Below are 18254 nucleotides of genomic sequence, written 5' to 3'. Positions count from 1 at the left end.
GGCATTTTCTACCCCCATTGAGCTGCTCAAAGACACTCCCGTCCTCCCACATGGAAACGGAGGGTCGAATATGCTGAACTGGTACTACAGAATCTAAAAGTAGGGCAGAGTGTCGACTGTTTGTTCATTCTGAACTGATGAAACATAAGTGTGTCACTGCAGGAAGCTATGCTGCCACTCCAGTCAGGAAAGGTTCAAGGTTTGTTTAATCTTTTATGTTGCATCTGTTTTACCAGTATGTTATTAACAGAGAAAGACAAGACAGGATGTCTTCTTTATGTGTTTCACTTTTGCAACTTACAAGTATAAACAAGTAGTGTTTGCAGCAATAAAACTGTGGTGGAATAAAACTGTGAAAAAAGAACAGGATAAAGGTCCCAATTATACAGATAAAACTACAGCAATGCTGGTGTCTCTACACAGCATTAGGAGGCCAACATTTTGGCTACTAAGCCAGAGAAGATGTCTGTGGTAAGTGATTGCCAAATAGCAACAGACCTCAAACCAACTGACCTCAGACCATCCCCTGGGGTATCCCATTGCTACTGCCTTTTTCCCCGTTAACCCTGACACTTTTACAGAAGTACAATTTTTTTTTTTACACCTAAAAAAGAAAATCTGCATACAATTTCATCAAACATGGCAAACACCTCTGTCTCAGATTTTAGAGAATTCAGAAGCCATTTGAGCCTTTAAATGTTCTGCATTTCCTGTGTTGAATCTTGCATATTTGAATCTCAAACCAACTCTGCTTGATTTGTTTTTATTCTGTCATAACTTCAGCGCACACATAACACATTTATCACCAGTTGGTAATGAGATACAGGCCCAATCCAGTGGAACATGGAGATAAAATAAGCAAGATTATAAAAGACAAGAAAGGCAATGCACAACACCTCTTAATCTTTGAATTCAGGTAGTTCAACCCCTATTGCAACAGGTGTATAAAACCAAGCCTTCAGGAACAACAGCCACTCAGCCATGAAATGTCTGACTACATAAAGTTAAAGTGCTGAGGTCCATAGTGTGAAAAGTCACAAATGCTCTGCTGATTAAATAACTGCAGAGGTCCAAACCTCGTCTGTCATTAACATCAGCATAAAATACTGTGTATCAGGAGCTTCATTTGCCATAAAACTGCCAAATCAAACATACGCAGCTACAAGCTGTGGTGACCCTTGTGATAAGGGAGCAGTCAAATGTAGCTAGCTAACACGTTTTTAAAAGAAATACTGACATTGGCCATCAGAGTACAAATAACTTTATCACGATGTGATTTAGTAGCATGTCATATTTTTCCCCTGTTAATTACATGTAAAAATTAGAAATTTTAGACATACCAGTTGCCAGATTGCCATGAATTTGTGATTTTTTAAATCCAAGCCAGAAGATGTACCATTATTTGTTTCACACCTGTCTTCTCTTGACATGCCTTTGCTTGCATTTGGAAGTAGCTGCTACAATCCATTCTCTTACTTCCCATAAATGTTGCTTTACCTACAGCATTCTTAACACATGGGAGTGTATGAATGCTGAAATACACTGTATTATACATGGAGGTCATGGTTTTGTTCAAGCTGTGTCATTCAGCACATCATTCATCCTCTGTTGCTGCAAATTGCATGATTATTGCTTTAGGATATTTTTCACTCTCGTTCTTCCCACCCCCTCAACTTGTCCGTTTTCACAACAGAACATCAAATCCGGTCCAAGACGGAGCTGTGTCCTTGACATGCTGATTCATTAATTCAACAAAACTTATTTAGTAATAACAAGCCTCTCTGCATCCACAGGACACACCTGAATATCAGCTCCCTGATTGATGGTGCGGTCCCTCCTCCCAAACCCTCCCGGCTCATCTTTCTGTTGCCAAGGCGACCGTCAGAAAAGGTCGATAGGGTCAGGCAGGATGTGGAGGGGACTTTAGATCTTCACGGCCCGTGGGTTAGAGAGAAGAAGGCACACACAGATGAAATGTTGTCCATATCCGTAGAGTTCATTTAGCATTCAAGTCAGTCACAAGGTCTCATTTGGTGAAAATGTCACACAGTCAGAAGGCTGTTAGCTGCAAGAATATTATCCTCCAGCAGCGCAAACTATCAGAGAGCCAGGTTAATTCCCCATCTCCGTACTCCTTTTTTTTTTTTCCCCTCTAGTCGAAGGGAGCAGATATGAGAGAGAGCAGGGAAAGAAATGATCCTGGCTGCCCCAGGCTTTCTAATCAAAACGTTACTCCACCAACAGCAATGAGACCGAATCCCATAAGACACCACAAAAGGCTTTATCATAGGAAAAAATGAACATTTTCAGAGAAAGCAATTTAAAGTTTGGAAGTGTATTAACACTGATTGTGTTTGTTTGACAGCCCTGTAACAGTGTTCGGTCATGAATTTGCTGCAGGTTGAACTAAAATCTAGTTTTATGATTATAAGTTGGATGTACTCTTAGAATTACTTACTGTTTATGTCTCATGGCACAACATAACATCGTTTTCTTTATGCTCGACTAGTGTTAGCTGTTATCACATCCTTTTGTGACTCCACACTAGAACGTTGTGGTTCAGTAGCCGGCTGTTGAACTGGAAAAACGTAATCTGACACATTGTTTTATCAACACACTACAGTTTGGATATTTTAAAGTATATAAAGAATGATATTGGTTCGTGATTTTAATTGAAATAGAAACTATAGAATTAGAAATAATTCGAGGTAATAATTTAACTTATAGCTTTCACAGTGTAAATATTTGTTGGGTTTATCAGTTGAATCTGAATTAAATGTAGATTTTTGAGTGTTTAGTCTGGTGATTCTCAAAATTATGTGACCTTTCATAAAATATATAATCACTGGCCAGTTTTTAAGGTACACCTTGCTAGTGCCACATTGGGTGTCCTTTTGACGCTGTGATGATTTCAATTGTCTTGTGCTGCACACGTCACCACTTCAGCAGTGGTCTTTGTATGTGAGATCATGTTAATTTAAGATGCATGTACAGTACGAGTGTTTTGTAGCTTTTCTTGACCCCTCCTTGTTTGTTGTTGGAATTATAGGAGTTCAACCCAGAAGAGTTTTATCACTTACTCGAAGCAGCAGAGGACCACGCCAAGGAGGGACAACTGATGAAGGCAGACATCCCTCGATATATTATCAGTCAGTTGGGACTGACCAGGGATCCACTGGAGGGTAAGAAATGGGAATAATAGGTTTCAGGTTTTATTCCAGAGGTGTATATATAATAGAAAATATGAAAACAAATGGAAGTGTAAAGTTTTTAATTTGCAAGAATGCTTTCCAACAGATGTTTGCTGGTTTCAGGTGTTTACTTTCACTCCCAGAGCTGGATAAGTAGATCAATACCACTTGTGTCTGAGTCGGGATTTGATTAACCTACTTCACTATAAAAGCCGAATGCTGCTGGAAAGAGCTAGCCTGGTACTGTTCAAGGGGGAAAACAGAGCCACCAATACAACTGACTGTACAGATTAGCATGCTATGCCTGTTAATTTAGCAAGTTAGCATAAATAATGTAAGATTTTGGTGGGAGTTTTGTGCTATAACTCTCCTCCTGATCTAAAGCAGTGAGGTTCAGTGACTTCACATAATCTTAGTATTAAACTGATACAGTAGGAAATAGTGACACACTTTAACAGCTTGATGTTTTTGCTTTAGTATGTTAGTAAGATTTGGCAGCAGTAGTCGTTGCAAAAGTGCATTTCATTTAGCTAACGTGGCTTCTCACTTGTATCTTTTCCTCTCATCCTATCTGCAAGCATGTGAGAAAAATCCACAGAAAAAAATGTTTCATCTCTATTTTGGGTGGTGGCAGTATGAGGCTTTAAAAAGTGCCACTTTGAGATATTGATCAGCTTTTCTTTACGTCCATGATGAGGATATATTGAGATGAAGAGTCTGAGCTGCTTGGATCATTTGCTGTCTGGTGGTGCGGCTACAGTTCTCTTTTTCATTCATCATCATGGCTCGAAATCAGCCCCCAAACTCACAGTTCACTATTCCCATCTGTTCAGCCACTCCCAGTCTAATCCATCAAGAGCTCGCATTAGCTGATGGGTTAAATGGCTCAGAATGACTCTTCACAATAAGCCACGGTGCTTTTATTTCAGAATTCATGAGAGATGTATCTGGTTAAGTCTTTGTGAGTTAATCTCTTCTAACAATGTGCCTGCTGATATCTCGATCTTGCACTTTCTTTAGCACCTACATTGTCATGCATAGGCACACATGCACACCCACATAGCTGCTTACACTTTCGCACTCACATTTCTTTTCTTGGTTTCTCACACAGAAACAGTGTCAAACAGACACTGACAGAATATACAGTTTCCAGCTCAGTGACTTTTATCTTATATAAAGTTTAGAACTACAAAGAGGCTTTCAAAAGGTAATTATCATTCAATTATTTCAACAAAACAGTTGTGTAATCAGTGTATTCAAGCAGCTGTCACATACAAAAAATGCAAGAACACTGGAAATTAGCTGCCACTCCTCTGCCACTGTTCATGAGGGGAGTAAGAACAAAGTGAAGAGGAGGGAAATCTGAAAAAGAGAAGAAAAATTAATAGAAAGAAGCTGTTTTAATTCTCATATTTTACTTTGTGGGATTTGGTCTGTAGCGGTTAAGAGCTGCCGTTTTTCTAACTGCTCACAGCGGTGTGGGAGGCCTAGTGTCGCTTTTTATTGTCACTTCAGGTTTGTCTGTTAACTAACATATGTCCCAACAGAAATCGTGGGCTTTGACAGCTACGACAGTGAGGGTCCGCACACTCCAGAGACCGATGACTCAGCAGAGGTGACGAGGAAACACGCATGCACAGACACAGGAAACAAATTACTTGTTTTGTTTTTAACTTTGAATTATAATTGTAAAACTCTGGGGATTTCATCAGGGAAAAGGGAGAGCCATCAAGCCACCAACTGAGGAAGACTTTCAGACCATAAAACTGATCAGCAATGGAGCCTATGGGTGAGTAACTGATTAATACGTCACTGATCACACATAGAAACCTAATTGTATCCAATTTTTTTCTTGAGCTTTAAAACTAATCCAGTGGCTAAACTTGGTAAAGATCATGAATCTAAAATCATTTCTATTTGAGCTACAATACAGATATATAGTCTGTCTTTATGTCACACACAGGGCAACAGCATGAAGAATTTGGATCATGAAAACATTGAAACATGAAAGCTATTTATGAAGAGATTTCTAACAAGCTCCAACACAAATGGCAGAAAGATTGTCAGACTGAACAGCAAAGATCTAGAATTGGACTTGAATGTGTATAAAAATATTTGTTCAGTCTAAATTGGAACTGGTCAAATCCATCAGGAGCAGTGTAACAAATATTTGAAACAATCTTTCAAAAGTGGATGCTGGTGCTGAGTTTACATGTTTGTCCCTCTGCCATTCATTTGAAAAATTCATTAGCCAGTTCAGTTTTCAAAAATTTTCCAATCTGGTAACTTCCTGTTTTAAGACCAGTTGTACATTTCTGGCAGCTTTATTTTGCGGTCAATCGCTACTGCGAAGATGGACTCCAAAATCATGGCCAAAATATGAAAACAGAAAGATTGCGTTAAGTTACAAAGAGCAGAACACTCACCATTGCTGTGTCATAAAAAAAACCAAATTATCAGTTTTGACGTTTGAAGAGTGTAGATCGATTGGTTGTTTACATCGCTCAACACAAGCAGAACTGCATTACAAAATGAGAAGACACATCGTCCACATTCAGAAGCACATCTCTGTATAGTGACAGTTCTAATGATTTAAACAGGCAAATGTTCAGCATTCAAACTACAGGCGAACATTAGTCAAAGCCAGATGTCTCCCCGTTATGTCGACATCAGCGTGCACAGTAAAGTACATACCTACACAGCACGTCAACAAATCATGAAAAAAAGTCACAGGATCTAAAAGATGAATGAATGATTGCTGGTAAGGGTCTCGATATATCAGTACTTACGAAGGGTATGTTGTGACTTACCTTCAAAATTCTACAAATACTGAGAAATATCAAATTTGAATCCTTTCTCTCCTTTGCTCTGAGGCGCGGGGGAAAAATATCGACAAGTCGATGAACATCATCTTCAGATTTATTCGGTAAATGCCCAAGACGTCTTGAGAAATATAAATCGCCGCTTGATTCATTCATTTGGTTGTCTTGTTTTGGAAAACCCGACTGTAAACAAGGCGCGACTATCACGCCGGAAAATAAGCGCTCTACACGAGTTTTCCTACCGGAAGTAGCATTTGCACACCAAGAACACAGAATTTCAACCTCTGGCTAAATTTCACCAGTTACACTCTTGACTTAAATGCTCAAGTATGGTGGACCCGAAATGTCAAATGCACAACTTAAGAAAATACAACAAAGAAAAAACACGCAAAAGCACACAAAATAAAATAGGTCATGATTAAAACACAACAGAACTAGAAAAATACAACTGAAGTATTTTTAGGGAGATAATAATGTGACGGACCAGCTGCGGATGTAACAAGCTAATACTACACGGCTAATAGCAAGCGTATCTACAGTGTTATATGAATCATGCGATTAAAACACACGTTATCTTGCATCTTTTTCTTCTTCTTCTCACAAAACTGATGAAGACTTTTAAGCGTGTCTCGGTGCAGTCCTTTACATATTTTAGTTTTTGTAACCGCTGCAGTTGGTCCTTCAGATAAATGCCTCATTTCTGTTGTGTTTTGTGTGCTTATACAGCGTTTTTTCTATGCAGTCTTTTTCAAGTTGAAGTGTATTTTGAGCTTTCAGGGCCACTGTACCTTTGACTATTAGTGATGGGATTTCCGGCTCTTTTTAGAGATCCGGCTCTTTCGGTTCGGCTCACTAAAAAGAGCCGGCTCTTTCGGCTCCGAACCGGCTCTTCAGGTTGTTTTGTTGCTTTAATTAATTTATTATTAACAACAATATAAAATTATGCACAAAAGGAATTACTAACGTTAAAAAAAGGGGTTTTATTTATATATGTTTATATATAAATATATGCGGTGGCCCCTAGAGACAAAACACGTACAAACTCCAAAACACATTTCTAGCATGAACTGAACTTCCAAAGCAGAGCTACTAGATCACTTAAATTACACAACTGAAAGCATGTGTGTATTGTTTGTGTATTTATACACAGGCACTCATATATATTCAAATAATTTAAAAAAAAGTTCATTTACCTGTTACTACCACACACCAAATCCATTGGTACTTGCTGGCTTGTGTAGCCACTAGGTAACAAAAGCTCAACACTGCGGCCAGCATCCTGGAGCACTTCTGTTGTCTTTTGTACGTGTTTTGAGTTTTTACGTGCTTCAGAGTTTGTACGTGCTTCGGAGTTTGTACGTGTTTTTACGTGTTTTGGAGTTTGTATGTGCTTTGTCTCTAGGGGCCACCGTAAATATACTTTTATTTATTCACTCCACATAAAATGTAATAAATAAATCATATAATACAAAAACCAACTATTCACATTTCAAATTTTAACTATTTAAATTTTCAGCTTTTTCCTTTTACAAATTTAAAGTGAAACAACACAAAACACTGCAAACCACAACACAATTAAATATAAATTAAAATATGAAAACAAAAAGAAGATGCATATTCTCTGTCATATGGGCCTGCATGAATAAACTTTCTGAATCCTTTATCATCTGCAACTGAAAATAGTTGTGGATGATTACTATACCTTTCTAATGTGATGTTGTTGTCCCTGGCTCTCTTTCTCTCTCTCTCCCTCTGGCTCTGTTCCTGTGCTACCGAGTGTAACTACCGCCCCTCCCCCCTCTGCCCAGCGTAAAGCACAAGGCTGCGTGCGGAGTGAAGAGGAAAAAAAGTGCGAGAGAGAGGCTGAGAGAAAGAGAAAAAAAAACCCACGTGACGGCTCGCTATAAGGAGCCGGCTCGCTTCCTTCACGTCAAAGAGTCGGCTCTAAGAGCCATTTCGTTCGCGAACGACCCATCACTATTGACTATAAATAACTGAAATTTATAACTTCAAAGCTTCTCAAGAGCTCATTTGTCTCAAGTAAAGCCGAGCAATTCACATTTGCTACATGTTACTTCAGTAGTCCGATGACAACTGCAGAGTGCTGTGCAGGTCGAGGCACTGCCTTTTCACCCATGTGATAGCGCTATGACACATACAACTCGGTTAGGACATTTAACATTCATCCGGTGACATTTTTTTCCTGTGCAATTTGATGCATGAAGTCTCCTTTATCCTTGGCTCAGCTCTCTCATGCTGGCACATCCGTCATCTTTTTTTAGCCTATTTTTTTTAGCAGGCTACCACAGAGAGACAGATAACCATTTACTGTCACGCCAACAGCTACTTCAGAATCACCAGGTAACCTAACCTTTTGCTTTCACCTAGTACTCAAAGCACTTGTTACACTGCAAGCTGCATCCACAGACACTATTTTGTTCATGGACACATGAACAAAAATGTATGTGGGGTTCAGTTTCTTCCCAAATCCCTGATAGCAAGTTTTAAAAAAAACAAAAAATGTTTCAGATTTCTACAAGTTGACTTCTAAATGGTTGAATATGCATGATTTAACAATAAGATCATTCAGAAAGCAAGACTAGTTTACTGTAGAAATTACATGTTCTTGCCTTTGTCAACAGCCATATTGAAAGTGGACAAGATCTTGTGTTTTCAAATTGCTAATTGGCTTTATCAAACAAGTGATCATAAAACAGTTTATGTACCAGTTTTGGTACTTATGTCCGCCTGTAAACGATTTCCCTATAATGTCATCTGCTGATATGTTGTTACTGCTGCAAAGCTGATAATGGTTTCTGTTCCCAAAAAAACAAAATCATAATGCCCTGGGTTCAGAAATTGAAGGTTGGTAATCACTAGATTTTCTATTAGCATAATGATCCCAATCATGCATCCAAATGAATCAACATTTAATAGAAAATGATACTGGGACACGGTAGCAGTCACTGAAGTCCTCAGGATCCTGGGATGTAAAGAAGACAGTGGCACTGTGAATACTAATATAAATACTAATGATAATACCAGAAATGTGAGCAGGAGCCAAAAATACCAACTAAAAGATGATGAAGCTTGGGAAAAAACCCTGAAAACTTGAGTTAGATCAGAAAACAACAAAGGTACTTCTATTAGTATTACCAAAAATAGAATTTGGTGGTTGTAAATTTTTGTTTAGATAAAAATTATTATCAAGGTTTTATGCATTTTTAGTGTTCATATATAATATTGTCTTGTAATGCCATGAGGGATGAGATATAATTGGCACGGCACAGGAAAAAAAAAGAAATAATAAATACAGACACTAAAAGCAGCGCTTAATCCTTCATTCTGTCACAGAGAATAATTAAAACGCACAGAGAGATTCAGATGGGATGTATTTTAAAATGCACATTTGACATGTTGTCAGGAATCGGGATTCTCAGGGATTCAATGATTTGAAAGAAAATAAAATAATAATACATTTAAAATGCACTTCACAGCAAAGAGACGGCCAGTGGGGATGTAAACACATGAGTAACATATGGTCTCCTCTCCACCTTGACCGGGTCACATGCTGCTGCATGTTAAAGACTGTCAAAAGCTGAGTTAGGTGAATCAGCGAAGAAAGCGTTGTACCTGGCAGGCCAGCATTATTCTACCATTATCTGCCAATGAGAGAAAATGGGTTATTTTTCAGGTGTAGTTCAAAGACTCGGTTCAGGATCAAACAGAAAATGAAGATTACGAGCTTGGGGGTTGACATTTTGTGCTTGAGGTTTTCAAGTCTTAATGTCCTCCTTGATGTGTCCACACAGCCACACTTTATTGAGCTCATGTCTGAAAGGAGATGAAATATCCTCTGCAGTTTGTACCACTTGCTGTTTTCCTCAATACCTCATTTCTTCTGTTCTGTACTCGTCTGTCTCCCCTGCGTTGCAGCGCCGTCTACCTGGTGCGCCACAGGGAGACACGTCAGCGTTTCGCCATGAAGAAGATCAACAAGCAGAATCTGATCCTAAGGAACCAGATCCAGCAGGCGTTTGTGGAGAGGGACATACTCACATTTGCGGAGAACCCCTTCGTCGTCTCCATGTTCTGCTCCTTCGAAACGCGACGACACCTCTGCATGGTCATGGAGTACGTTGAAGGTAAGGGGGTTGGCTGTGGTTTTTCACTAGATCTGAGTTCAAATTGATAAGATCGTATGAAGCTACTCTAAACACGTGCCTTGATTTCTTTTTTGTTGTGTGTTGGTCAAGTTTGTGCCTTGTGTGTAAAGTAACACATTTCCTCCCTGACTCTTTTACATCTGTGAAATAACCTCCAGCACGTCAGGATACGCTTTTCACGCCACCTTTCCTTTGGATGCTGTAGCCATGGCCTTTTCTGTTTTATCTACATTTTTTTATTTTAATTTTCATTCAATTCCTGTACTTATTTTTTAAAATTGTGAATAAAACTGCCACCTGAGCCTCTGGCTTCTAAACCGAAGGTCAAGCATTCAGGAAACGTGCAGTGAAGTATAATGTCTCAGTTACAAAAAAGGGCAGGGGAGTTTCACTGGCTCACGGCTAAAGCTCGACTCAGTTTTCCTTCTATTTGTGCTGAATTGTATTATTTTGTCAAGATCGCTGTTGATTCACAGACACACTGAACTGTCAACGGTAGGTACGAATTTATGACTCATGTATGATGGCAGTGCCAAATATGGATGGCACAAAAATTAATTAAAACCCCCAAAAATAGAAACATAAAAAGCAAATTGTTTTACTAATTCACAAAAGACTTCTAATGTTCTAGTGATAAAAACAATGACTCACATTTAATGAATTTGTTCTCCCTAATCAGATCAAAATATGTCTTTCTGGGGTTCGGCATCATTTGTTTGAAAGTTTTAACACGTCGAGCATAGATTTATGTTATAACTACAAATTCACATTAACAGTAACGCGTGTTGTTTATGTGATTGCAGGTGGGGACTGTGCCACTTTGCTGAAGAACATTGGGGCTCTGCCTGTTGAGCTTGCGAGGATGTACTTTGCTGAAACTGTATTAGCCCTGGAGTATCTGCACAACTATGGGATCGTCCACAGAGACCTCAAACCCGACAAGTGAGTGTTTAAAATTTATATTATCAATCAATATAACCACTTGTTTAATTACACCTGTTCAAATATATTATTAACCAATCATATGGCAGCAACCCAGTGTATTTTGGGTTGTAGACATAGTCAAGACAAACTACCAAAGTTCAAACAGAGCACCAGACCAGGAAAGAAAAGTGCTTTAAGTGACCCTGAATGTAGCATGTTTGTTATTTCCTGACAAGCTGATAAGCTGAGTATTTCAGTAATTACTGAGATTTCCACACAAAACCATTTCTAGGGTTTACAAAGAGTGTTCAGAAGAGGCAAATTATCACGTGAGCGGCAGTTCTCGTGAGGAAAATGCTGCAGTTAGCACTATTGCTTCACTATAAGAAGGTCCTGGGTTGGATTCAATCAGATGACCTGGGCCTTCTTCATATTCTCACTCTGCTTCTTTCTGTGTACTCAAGTTTCCTCCCCAACATTTAAAATACATGCAAGGGGTTGGGTTAATAAGCAATTTCTGAATTTGCCATAGGAGTGAATGTGAGCTTGAATATTTGTCTGTCCCTCTGTGCTAGCCTTATGTTAGACTGATGGCCTGCACAGGGTGTACCTAGCCTTTTACCCTATGACAGCTCGAGCCCCCTGTGATCCTAAATCATAAAAGTGGATGGAGAGATGACTGAATGGATGATAATAATAATAATAATAGACATGGACCGAAGCCTAAGATAATGCAAAAACAAAACTCATCCAAGTTTTTCTTTAACAAACAGCCCTTGATAAAACTTTAAAAGTCAAAAGCCTGGATCGGGTGCATTCATTAATCGAATTGGCAGCTTGCACATCTGGAAAGGCACCATCAGTGCTGAAAGGTATACACAGATGTTAGAGCGGCACACGCTCCCATCCAAAGGTCTTTTTCTGGAACAGCCTTGTATATTTCAACAAGACAATCCTAAACGGCAAACTGCATTGAGTGCAACAGCCTATTAAACAAGTCCAGCTGCTGAACTGGTCTGTGTCCAGTGTCCTCTGTCCTTTCACTAACTGGAAACCTAAAAATAATAATCAAACCAAAAATACAACAAAGAAGACCCCAGACTGAATCCTATATGGGAACAGGAGACATTCCTCTCCCAGAAGTTCAACAACGGATCTCCTCAGTTTCCAGACACGGCCGTGGCCATGGTATTTGTAATGCCTTATGTAATTTGTGTAATATACTGGGGTATTTATAATCAGAGGTATTTATATCTATTAGAACTATTTTGTCATGTTTTGTAACATTTAATTTACTTTAATTGGTTCGGTACTTACTGTGTCGGAGCTTCTCTGACTGCATATTTTCACATAATTAGAGATCAATAAAGTGTTCTGATTCTGATCATGGCCCAGTCCCAACTTCTTTTTTTTCAACATGTTTAATGTATTTAATTTCCTCAGTTTAAGTATTTGATGTGTTTAATGTTTTCTATTGCAGATAAAATATGGGTTTACAAGATTTGCAAATTGCTGCATTCTGTTTTATTCAGATTTTACACAGCTCCTCAATTTTTGAGGGATTGGTTTGGATTGCTTTATGGCTTATAGGTGTATAAAAACTTCTGTTTTTGGTTTTGTTTGGGGGGGGGGGGGGGTTTCATGTCATTTGCCAGAATGAATGCCTGTTTTCTCTCTCCTTGTAGTCTCCTGATTACCTCCATGGGCCACATTAAGCTGACTGACTTTGGCTTGTCGAAGATGGGCCTAATGAGCCTTACCACCAACCTGTATGAGGGACACATTGAGAAAGATGCCAGGGAGTTTCTGGACAAGCAGGTACGGTACCCACGACCTCACACCGGTCGCATTAAACATGTTAAAACATGAAGTACAGCATTTTAATGCAACATTTTTAATTAGTAACTTTATGAATGAGGTGCATGTCCACTTAGAGGCTAATTAGCTGAATCCCATTTTAAAAAATCCTTTTTTCAACCACGCATGCAAACCTGCCAAGTCATCTGGCAAAATCAATATTATCCGAACAAAGATGCTGCATTACAATGCTTCCTGTTTAGTCTGAATAAGTGAATCATTAATGCCCTCCATCTCCATAACAATCCTGTTTTGCAATTACAGTAATTGTTTATACTCTGAATTAAACCAGTCGTGAGCAGTCAGATTGGGCCGCGTGTCCTTTTCATCTTCTCAGTGGAAGCAAGCATCTGTGTTTCTGCCAGTAATCAGCTCACATCTGCAGAAACAGACTGCAGCTTTGTGGTGGAGATTATGGCAGAGAGAGAATTTCTCAGTCAGTCAGAACTTTTACTATTGGGCTGTCCTGATGTGTCTGATTTAATTTGTCCACAATTCTTGTTTTGGATAGTTCCCACTAGTTGTCACTCAGTATTGATGTACCTTTTGTTTATCCAGAGCATTTCCATTACGTCCACAGTCAGGGGCGTGATTTCCAGGGGGGTTAGGGGGGTTATGACCCCCCCAATAAAATTATTAATTATCTTGCATAGATAGGCTGTTGATTTTCAATTTTCTAATTTCAGTTATTACCAGCAAAATAGTTGCATCTTTAATCATCTAGGAATTTATCCAGATTTATTTATTTATTTAGACAGAGATCTTGACCACCCCAATGTTCAGCACAAAGTTACGCCGATGTCCACAGTAGCAGCTTATTTTTATTAAGGATGATTAACTTGTCTTTCTTCCTCTTTCTCTCCTTTTCTCCTTTTCTTTCTTCTTCCATTCCTCCAAATTGTCTCAATCATTGCTCACAGGTTTGCGGTACTCCAGAGTACATCGCTCCAGAAGTGATTCTCCGCCAAGGCTACGGGAAGCCGGTGGATTGGTGGGCCATGGGGATCATCCTCTATGAGTTCTTAGTGGGTTGTGTGCCTTTCTTTGGAGACACTCCTGAGGAGCTGTTTGGACAGGTCATCACAGGTGAGGAAATTGTGATAAACCTATGTTGCTACTATGTTTTAAAGGCCTTCTCAAACTGCATAAAGATTATAAGTGGTTAATGATAAGTGTACTAAGACTTAAAGCCTTCTGTAAAGGTTAGAAACCAAAGATTTTGAATTCTGTTCCAGAAACTAAGTATGTATTTTTTTCCCTTTATTATTATTCTCACCTTTTGCTCTCTGTTTCTTGTGCCTCTGGTAGATGACATAGTTTGGCCAGATGGTGATGAGGCCCTGCCTGCAGATGCCCAATCCCTCATCTCTGCCCTGTTACAGACCAACCCTCTGGTCAGGCTCGGTACAGGTACTGGTTTGCTCTTTCACTTGATAGCTGGTTTGACATGTGCAGCTATTTGCAACAGGAATACGAATGCAAAGTAACATTAAAAGGAACAGGTGCAATATAAAACAAAAGTATTTGGGGTCTTGTTTCTTTTTGTGCCCACTGAATATGAAGCTAAAGCTAGCCACTGGCTAGCTTAGCTGAAAGACAGATAAAGCCACCTAAAACAAGCTGTGGCTTTAAGAAAGCATAATAATTCTTCACCTCTTGACACAGACAGGAAAGCTGTTTCTCCCCTGTCCACCTATAACTTTCTGGCTTAAGCGTTTATATAATGCATAAAAAAGTATCATAAAAAATCTTATCATCTCCACTTGGCATTCTACAATATATTTTACATTTGTTCTTGAAAGACTATTCATCTCATTCATCTTTATTTTTGGATGAGGGTAACAATTAATGTTGTTTACACACCCACCACCAGGGGGCGCATTTGAGGTAAAGCAGCACTCCTTCTTCAGTGAGCTGGACTGGAACAGTTTGCTGAGACAGAAGGCAGAGTTCATCCCTCACCTGGAGTCAGAGGAGGACACAAGCTACTTTGATAGTACGTGTGTCTGGATTTATGTGAAATGACATTAATATTAGGTTCATGGGTTATTTAAGGATGTTCTGACACAACCCCAGCCGGAAAATCCCATTTTATCTTCTCTGCCTCTCTCTCTCTCGTGTCTGCCAGCTCGCTCCGATCGTTATCACCACATCAATACGTACGACGAGGATGACACCAATGATGATGAGCCAGTGGAGATCAGACAGTTCTCATCCTGCTCTCCTCGCTTCAGCAAGGTCTGACTTTGCCTCTCACTTTTTTTAATCTCTGTCTCAGTCACTTTTACTTTTTTTTCCTCACTCTGTCACATTTTGTCACACAGACATCGGACAGGATTCGATGAGTGAAGAGACAAGATTTTTAGATAAAAGTAGGTCATCCTGTACATAGTGTAGCATCTGGAGGTCGGACCAGGTCTCATGTCTGCTGCTAATAACTCTAATTGGACTCACTCCTCCATCATCGCTGATGCTCTTTTCTCTTTCTATTTTAAGACAGTCAGGGTCTTCCACCTGCTATTTTTCTAATTCCTCACACTATATTTTTTGCTGTTCCTATCTACAGATGTGTTCTGATCCAGACATCTTTTTAACTATATTTGTTTTCACATTCACACTTTCTGCTCGGCTCCTCCAATTCTGATCTGTGACTCCCTCTTCTGTCACACTTTCTCCCTCAGATGGGATTTTCTCACCTCATGCTGTCTTTTCATATCTCTTTGTCTAACTCGCTCTGCCTTCCCTGTATTTGCTCCGTCCACCCCTGCTTGAAAACAGAAAGTGCCTCAATGAAATCCCAATTTCAGTTAAATTTAAAATAACGTTACAGTTAGCGTTGCAAGGCTGTTTGGCAGATTTTTACAGGTATTGCACGTGAACAGAGACATCTGCCAAGCACCCTGAAACGACAAGATCTGTAGCAAATACACTTATGAATTTAATTCATTTTAATGTACTGCTGTAGAGATATCATTATTAATAATGATAATTTAATCACAAACTACTTTAATTATTAGTTAAGTGGCTTAGATAAGCAAAAGTCTGCTGGTTTGAGTTTCTTTGGTGTGAAGACTGGGTACTTCTCTCTTACTTCTGTAGCTCTAAAGATAAATCTCTGACATTTGGACTGAGAGTGAGACAAACTTTGGTATTTTATTTGAAAGCTTTCTGACATTGTCCACACCAGACTATCAGCACAGGAACAAGGAATCTTACTCGGAGCATGCAGGAGGGAAAGCAGATTGTCAGATAAAGACTAAAAGAAAGACAGGAATGTTTATACACAAGGAAGTGATTACTGATTAGCAAGGTTTCCAAACTCAAAATAAGACAAAACCCAGACACTGTGACACCAAGCTATTAGATCATTATCCAAGAAATTAAAGAACAATTTAATTAGTAATGTAATGTCGTTCTGCAACCAACAAGGGCGTGAATGCAAAACTTAGACCAGCACACTTTTAAAGTAGGTTTGGTGACATTCATTAATCTTTCTTCTGCATGCTATAACAGAATGTGTCACCTCATACATCAGTGTTGCTAGACCCCTTTTTTAGGACAAGGGCCCCAGTAAAATCTCAGGCTTGAATTTTGACAAGCACTTATATTTGGCAGGGGATTTGTTCAGAAGCCGAGGAGCATTTGCAGGTGTGTCCGGGCATGGAGGCTGCAGTGAGCAGCCAGTTATCCATGGATCAGCATTCTGGCTGAAACAAGAATCAAAATGAATGTGCATCAACGCAGTTGGGTCACTTTAATAAGGATCTTAGTTAGGGGAAGTTTAAATAGCATGCTGTATGGCACAAGGTGGTCTTTGGACAACTCTCTCCAAACTTCCTCCTTACATACTGAAAACAGTTTGAATGTAATTTTTAATTCATCACACTGATTTTCAGTCCTCAGCCTTTTCTTCCTGCTTCCCTTCTCTAAAAATGGGCTTATTGACAGCCACTTTTCCACTGAGACCATTTTTGATGAGGCTTCAGCAAACAGTAGGTTGGATAACTGAAGAGCCAGATGCATCTCTCAGGTCCTGTGTCAGATCTTTGCTGGATTTTTTTCCAGTAGCAAAAATGCTATTTTATGCCTATCAAACTCTGCTAGCGCTGTCATTTTTCATATTCAACTAAAGAAATTATCAATTTTTACGACATACTGCTAGTATCAAAGTGCCTGAAGGTACAGCCTAAAATTGATTCTTTGCTAAGTTAAGTTGCCTGTTATTTGTAGACACAATACTGGTTGTTCCCTTGAATTAGGTGTCTTTTAATGTTTGAGTGATTCATAGAGTTAAGTGGATTCATAGAGTTAAATGAAAAAAAGTATCAGGTAGGACTGGACTGAGAGTGAATGACTGTAAATGAGTCTAAAGAAAAACTTTAAGGACCTTCAGAACGCCTGGAGAACTGTTGCTGAAGATCACTTTAAAAATACAAGAAAATCTGACTCCTTTTAAGCAAAGTATAAAGAAAATGAGGGGTTTTACATAGTGCTGTATTGTCTTGATCCTCTTGAACCACTAACAAACAAAGATAAAACTAGATGATAGAACAGAAGAAACTGCTGCTAAATGACTGCGGTGCATTTAACAAATGAAGGAATGCATGAAGCTAAGAAATTGTTTGTAGCTGTTAACATTGTTTTTCTGAGCCGATAGCTCAGTCTTCAGCTGATACTTGTTTCCATGGTGCACTGCAGAATATTCTTTAGGCTTTCCTTAACACAGCTCAGTTCTTGTCCTCCCCCACACAGCTTAGCTTTCCTGTGTTACTCTGCACATAATAAAGGCCTTACAATTTAATTATGCACATGTCTTTGTGGTACGTTAATACTCACTTGCATGCAGAGAAAACATTCATGCTGCTGGGAGTGTCTTTACAGTAGTGCAAAGCTTCTTAACTGCTTAATTTGATAATAAAAAAAAAACAAAAATACTGTACTTAAATTCATAGATTAGTGATATTGTAATATTTCTACAATATCTTCTAAAAACAGGCAGCTGAGAGATCCTCTTTGTTTTTTTACCCTGGGTGGGCCTTCCTGACACAATGTCCCAAAGATTTATGCCTCCTTCTACTCTCAAACATATGTTAGGCAAATGAGTTAACTGCATTTTACTTTTAGATGCACAGTGTTCCCATGATTAAAACCCCACTGATTATATAGCACAGTAACCATTTGCCATGATTACATAATGCACACAGACTTGCATCAAAGCAAACTGGTTAATAAATTCCAAATGGACATTTTCTCCAGTCTTGCTCACTCACATATCTGCAAAAGCCAAGGTGCAA

At 39.1% G+C, this 18254-nt stretch overlaps 1 protein-coding gene and 1 long non-coding RNA gene across 7 annotated transcripts in view; one reads left to right on the top strand and one right to left on the bottom strand.

Moving 5' to 3' along the window:
• LOC146516767 (microtubule-associated serine/threonine-protein kinase 1-like) overlaps nt 1-18254 on the top strand; it is a 79855-nt gene that overhangs the window by 51653 nt on the left and 9948 nt on the right. For all 6 annotated transcript variants that reach the window (XM_085162839.1, XM_085162841.1, XM_085162838.1 and 3 more), the window contains 10 exons: nt 3050-3182; nt 4739-4806; nt 4904-4980; nt 9950-10158; nt 10983-11121; nt 12789-12921; nt 13881-14046; nt 14269-14370; nt 14834-14956; nt 15089-15198. In XM_085162839.1, coding sequence (XP_085018965.1) covers nt 3050-3182; nt 4739-4806; nt 4904-4980; nt 9950-10158; nt 10983-11121; nt 12789-12921; nt 13881-14046; nt 14269-14370; nt 14834-14956; nt 15089-15198 — 1260 coding nt within the window. The remainder of the gene's footprint in view (nt 1-3049; nt 3183-4738; nt 4807-4903; nt 4981-9949; nt 10159-10982; nt 11122-12788; nt 12922-13880; nt 14047-14268; nt 14371-14833; nt 14957-15088; nt 15199-18254) is intronic.
• Nucleotides 918-9189, bottom strand: LOC146516768 (uncharacterized). The gene is made up of 2 exons (XR_014874568.1): nt 7992-9189; nt 918-6801 (listed from the first exon to the last, which is right to left on the bottom strand). It is a non-coding gene; the product is annotated as an uncharacterized LOC146516768 (long non-coding RNA).

The sequence above is a fragment of the Neolamprologus multifasciatus genome, chromosome 6 (assembly GCF_963576455.1).
Source record: "Neolamprologus multifasciatus chromosome 6, fNeoMul1.2, whole genome shotgun sequence".
In the NCBI taxonomy this organism is placed as follows: Eukaryota; Metazoa; Chordata; class Actinopteri; order Cichliformes; family Cichlidae; genus Neolamprologus; species Neolamprologus multifasciatus.
This window is presented reverse-complemented; position numbering and strand designations above follow the sequence as displayed.